Source organism: Mus pahari, chromosome 10 (assembly GCF_900095145.1).
Source record: "Mus pahari chromosome 10, PAHARI_EIJ_v1.1, whole genome shotgun sequence".
NCBI classification, from domain to species: domain Eukaryota; kingdom Metazoa; phylum Chordata; class Mammalia; order Rodentia; family Muridae; genus Mus; species Mus pahari.
This window is the reverse complement of record NC_034599.1, coordinates 47136602-47142743: the sequence shown is the minus strand read 5'-3', so window position 1 is coordinate 47142743 and position 6142 is coordinate 47136602. Positions and strand designations below refer to the sequence as shown.

Here is a 6142-nt window from a genome sequence, read left to right as displayed (position 1 = left end):
CACACCACCACAAAAAACCTGGAATACCTGAAAAGTGAGTTCCAGGACAGCCAGGGCTATCCAGAGAAACCCTGTCTTGAAAAAAAAAAAAAAAAAAAAAAAAAAAAAAAAAAAAAAAAAAAGAACTAAGGAATTTTCTAACCATCTGTCATCATGGTGAGCACGTTCAAATGATTTTTAAATACAGCCAGACTGAGGGAGGCACACAATAACTTTATTAATAAAACTTATGAACCAGTTCTTTGACCTTCTCACTCAGCACTCATGTACAACATAGCTGTATGACTTTCATGCCCCAGGAAATCGGAAGTGTCACGTGTGAGGGAGCATTCTTAATACCCCTTTCTCATGAACCCAGAGAGTCTTCCAAAATACAAGAGACTGTCCTAGCTAAAAAAACACTTACAATAATCACTTGACCATAGTCACGGATAAAAAAAATCTCACTTTCATAAACTTGAGCTAACAGCGAAGTGATTTATTGGAGGATGGTGTCCTTGACTGGTGGAGAGCCTGGCAGACGAGGACTATCAAGGAGGTCAAGAAGACGCAGGATGGGACGCTATAGAATGCGCTGGCTCAGCTCTTTCAGCTTGACAGTAAGTAACTGAAGGCTCTGGTCAGCAGGTGAGCAGACATCGGTTCTAGGGGGTCCCCCCCCAGGATCTGTGCATGTCTCCTGGGAGCATGGAATCACGCCAGCAGCAGCTGCCAGCTATACTTACCTCATGAGGAGGGAGGCGCCATCCTGTTACATCTGCTTTATGCTGCTTTGGCAAGAACGCATCTGGAACAGTGCGTACAGTTTTGGTCCCCACCTTTTGAAAGAGACATCAAGAGGTTAGGAAATTGGAGTGCAGAGAGGCATATGGGTAAGCAAGATGGGGCAGGGGCAGCATGCTCAGCGGTTTCAAAGCTAGGGGATTTGGGAGCGGGGCTTGGATTATCAGAGGGCCAACTGGGGATGGGGGGACTCAGCTGCTAACCTGATATCCTTATTTTTTTGGTTTTCCCAGACAGGGTTTCTCTGTATAGCCCTGGCTGTCCTGGAACTCACTTTGTAGACCAGGCTGGCCTCAAACTCAGAAATCCGCCTGCCTCTGCCTCCCGAGTGCTGGGATTAAAGGCGTGCGCCACTGATATCCTTTCTACCTCTTCTTAAAGTTCACCTTTGAAACTCTCCTAGTCGAACGTGGAAGTAAGAACATCTGAGGTTCCCTTTGAGGCAGGTGCTAGAGGGTTCTCTAAGAACAGTAGCAACTATCCAGACTGACTAACTTCACAGCTATCACGGCTCTAAATCCATACACATCACAACTTTCAACAGTGGGCATCCTTGCCTTACTGGGTAGCTAAGGGTGGCCTTGAACCTCTGTTCTTCAAGATCCACCTCATAGGTGCTGGATCTATGGATGTGTGCCACCACCTGGGTTCCACGTGGTGTTGGCAATGGGACCCAGGGCTTCCTGGAAGTTAGTCAAACACTCTTAACACGTGAGCTACATCCCCAGCCCAGATGGTCTATATTATTTCACAGTCTGTCCCACGGACCTAGGAACTATTCATGGCCTTGAGGGAACAACCAGTCTAATGGACCTAAAAGATCTTGTGGTGCCTACTTAGAAGCACGAGTTGCTGTCTCTGAATGAGCAAGACTTCTCAGTGCACTATCCCTGTTCCGTAGTAGGCTGGCGTTTGAAGAGAAGCAACAAGATGTCCTCCCAGCTGCACTGGCACGGCCTATGGAGTCCAGTGCTGGCCAAAGCTTATTCTTCATTCTCAGATACAGACCCAAACCAAGAAAGGACTGCACTGGCCACGCCTACTCCCCCAGCCAGCTCCCCAGCTAGCACTTGGTGGCATTTTCTGCACTGATGAGCTAAGCAATTAGAAACCGAAGTCTCTGTCTCCTAAGTGGGTTGCGTAGCAGAAGGCACCTGTGGGGGCTATCGCCCTATAAACTACTGTGGACGGAGGTTCTGCAGCCAAGTCACTGAACCCATAATGAAAACAGGGCCTTACAGTAAAATATAGAAGAAACTCTAAATTTGTCAAATCTGGTAATAAAAGGACAGAAATAACGAGAGTTACTAACTGCTTAATAATTTTCTTTAGTACTTGAACTTGTTAAACTGAGCAGAATTAATTAGAAAATGATTAGCAATAGAAACGTGAGGACATCTTAAAGGGATTTCAAGCACTTGGAGGATGTCAGCTGTTAGCTGAGCAGAGCTGGCACTCTCTGTGGTCCCGAATGCCCCTCTGAATATATGGTTGGTTGTACTTTTTCCTTTGGCCGGCAGTTCTATGGTCTCCATCATTAACCAGTGTTGAAGGAGGCTTAGATGGGTAAAGGGGCAAAAGGAGAAGGAAATCAAAGGAATTAAAGAATGATTTAATGCGCATGTTAACGTTTAGACAAAGGAGGGCGGGAGTGAAGAGAAAGGGGTGAGACTGGGAGAAGACAGCTAATAAAGGAAGCCCAGAGCAAGAGGGCAGAAATTCCCAAGCTGGCCAGCAGGTGGTGGTATTATATCGCACTACATTGAAGACCCGCTCCTCTGAAGGGGAGAAGAGGGAGGGACATACTGACCAGACTGGCAGGATAGTCACAGTGCAGGTGGCTCGGGGCTTGTGGAGCATTGGCCATAGATAGCTAGGACATATGTTATAGCGAGTTATTTCAAACACATAAATTTGCATTAACATTAGATATATGTTCATCTAGTTTAGAAGATTAACCAAAAATTCTTGGAACAGTGATCTCAATATGCACACGAATTACAATGAGATGGGTTTGAAATCCTCTTTTGTAGACAAACCTCTTAGCAAAAATATGAATAAGCCTATAAAAGGAATTTTCATCATTCTGGTAAAGGTCATGTCCCCAGCCCTAGATCACAGCGTGTTATAATGCTAGAAACCTCATCTCAAGGGAAATAGAGACAGACGGCATTTAGCACTGAATTTGAAGATCCATCAAATCAGCCATAGAATGGAAATGATGAGTGTTGGGAAGAAAGACTGAAAACTGTCATTACTGCAGAAAATTTAGAATGCCCCAAAGAATTTGCAAATTATTTTTAAAAACAACAGGAATGCAGGGACTGCTCTCAAGGCCAGTGGACACGAACTAGTTTCATTTCTCCACCCTAGCCAGAACACTTTCAGTCACAACCCTTAAAAGACTGTGAGATAAGACTATTAATAATAAACCTAACAAAAAAGACATATGTCATTGTAACGACTTAAGCAACTTTACCTAACCACATGTGGAAAGACGCCAATACATGGAGACAATGTCATTGTTTCTATGAGTCTTTAAAATTGGACAGATGTAATTTCTTCCCAGACTACTCTATTCAAACATTTCTCCTCAAAACCTTTTTAACCATTCTAAAAAAAAAAAAAAAAAACAAAAACACAAAAAATAATTCCAAGATTTACACAAAGAGCTGGATCCACTGCGGATTTCTCATCAGAATGAAGAGAAGAAACTTGAAAAGTAAGCTACATCAGGGATTCAGACCTGTTAAAGCAGGCTGGTACTGACCAATGACGCCATATTGGTTACTAGAGCACCATAGTGAGATCTGAAGAGGAAACAGCAATGGCAACCAGAAGCCTCCTGTGGCAAGGAAGGGACGTGACACCCCTGCCTGGGTCCATCCAGACTGCCAGGGACACAGGCACCAGACCAGCCGCTAGTCATGGCCTCCCCCACCCCAAGCCCACCTGCAGCTCCCAGGGATTTTGCTCCTGGAGCCCAGCAAGCATGAGAGGAGGACCCTCCCTCCCTCCTCAGAGGCTGCCCAGGTCACTCCAGGACACCCTGCACCAGCCACAGAAGGGAGGGGAGCTTTCAACCCTACTCTGACTTAGTCCTCTCCAGGACACTGGAAATCACCTCCCCTGAAAGGCACAGAAGAGTGGAAGGGCTGGCAGACTAAACCAAGTGTGCAGTGCAGGAGACAAGACAATACAAGACAATGTGCCTCGCAACCAAGCCTCTAATCCCATAATAATGACACCTAACAAAAATGACCCAGAAGAACTACCACACAAAGAATTCAAAAGAATGGCTATTACTGTGTTCAAGTTACTCAAGACATGAACAGACATCTACAGGGAAGGAAGGAGGAAGGGAGAGGCGGGGAGGGAGGGGGGGAGGGGACAAGGAAGTGAATACAGGATATGAAAATAGGAAACAAGAAGAGAATGACTGAAGAGAGACCACCTTAAATGGTGCTGGAAATAAAAACTTTAATAAGCCAGACAGAAACCTCAGGGTAAGTCTCACCCGTGGAATGGCGCATGCTACAATCAGATCAGGGCAGGAAGATTCGGGAGAGGAATAAGATTACTCAGTAAAGGTCGATGTCTGGCAGCTGACTGACCCTCAGACGGCGGCTTGGTTTAAGTCGATGCTAAAAGGTCTCCAACGGGCAGGGCATACTCTTTATTACAACCAAGTAGACCTCCCGTGAGACGCCAGCACCAGCTGAGAATGTCACAGCACACACCTCCTGTGGTCCCACTGCCTTTAAGTGCAGGGTCTACATTAGACTAGGCTAGCCAAGAATGTATTATGTAAATTGGTTTTATGTAAAACTAGCCTCAAAATTAAGGAGCTCTTCCAACCTCCAACTCCCGAGTGTCGGTTAAGAGGTGGGAGCCTTTTCTGTAGCTAAGGGTTCTGGAGAACCAGCCTGTGGAGTGACTATCTAATCCACAGTTTTGGTTCTAACAGTGATCTAACCCTTCCCCCCGTTGCTTGCAAATCTAAAGCCTCCCTAACAGTAAAAAAAAAAAAATACATGAAATGTAAATATAATTGAAGCCATGCTAAAACCCAGGTGTGCTACTGGCCACACACATGACAGTAATTAACTAGCTCATGAAGGCAAAAGTGGAGTTTCCGGCCTTTACATAAATCATTTGCCAGGCCAGGTGTGGTAGCTCACATCTGTGATCCCAGCACTCAGGAAAGTAAGGCAAGAGTACTTGGGGTTCAAGACCAGCCTAGGCTACACAGTGAGCCCTTGTCTCAAACAGAAAGTCATTTGCCAATCCTTGCTCTGATTTGATAACCACACCTACAAATCTAAATGGCATCTCTAGTGATTCTCTCTTAATAGTGGAGTTTTTCATTTCAATCCCAAGTCAAACTGCTATGGTTTAACAGAAGCATAAAGGTAAATTAGATCCATGTCTACCTGGAGACACAGAACACCTGTAAAATGGCTTATTTTTTTCTTTTCAAATATCTGAATAAGGCACAGACAACTGACTTTTCATAATCACACACAGTTCTGAGAGCTAATTTAATATTCCCGTTACACACAGCTCCACCCCACAGCTCCAGGGAATGACAGTCCTACTCAAGCCACAGCTGACCTCAGTCCTCAGGCAGTGCCCCACCCCGACCCCAGGCTTCCTTCCACCATCCTGACTTCACTCCTCTGGCTTCCTTCCTCCCTGGTCTGCTCCCTCTAATCTTAACCTCGATCTCAACCTCTTGCATTTTCTCCAGCCTGAATGGAGTCTCCACACCCCACTTCCTGCCGAATCCTGAAACATTTTACTCAACAGCTAGTAGGAATCTGCAGGAGCAACTTCCTCTTCATTCCCGAATTCTCTAAACTTTAAAAAGAATTTCAAAGGGAAGTACTGTATTTACATCACTCCCACCCCCTCCTGCCAGCTTCTCCTGTGTCCTGCCCGCTCCCTCAAACCCACGACCTCTTCTTCAATTATCGCTACACATGTACACATATGTACATACACACAGTCTGCTGAGTACATTTAGTGTGGCTTCTATGTGTGTGTCTAGGCCAACCACTTGGCAGGATAACCTATCAGAGGGCTCGTCCTTGGAAGAGAATGATTCTCCTGCTCTCAGCCATTTGTTGCTAATAGATCTTCACCTAAATTAAGGCCACCCTCTTGGGCGCATATGCTTCTTTTTGAGTTGGGGCGCTTTATTTTTTAATTTTTTATTTTATTTTATTATATTTATTTACATTTCAAATGCTATCCCAAAAGTTCCCTATACCCCCCCCCCCCCCTGCTCCCCTACCCACCCACTCCCACTACTTGTCCCTGGCCCTCTGAGAAGGTCAACTCCTCCACAGGAATGGGA

General features: G+C 45.4%; 1 protein-coding gene across 2 annotated transcripts in view; it reads right to left on the bottom strand.

The window, feature by feature from the left end:
- The window catches only part of Rdx (radixin), a 58974-nt gene that overhangs the window by 2228 nt on the left and 50604 nt on the right, over positions 1-6142 (bottom strand). For both annotated transcript variants that reach the window (XM_029542916.1, XM_029542917.1), the window contains exon 15: positions 726-818. In XM_029542916.1, coding sequence (XP_029398776.1) covers positions 752-818 — 67 coding nt within the window. In that variant the 3' untranslated portion in view covers positions 726-751. The remainder of the gene's footprint in view (positions 1-725; positions 819-6142) is intronic.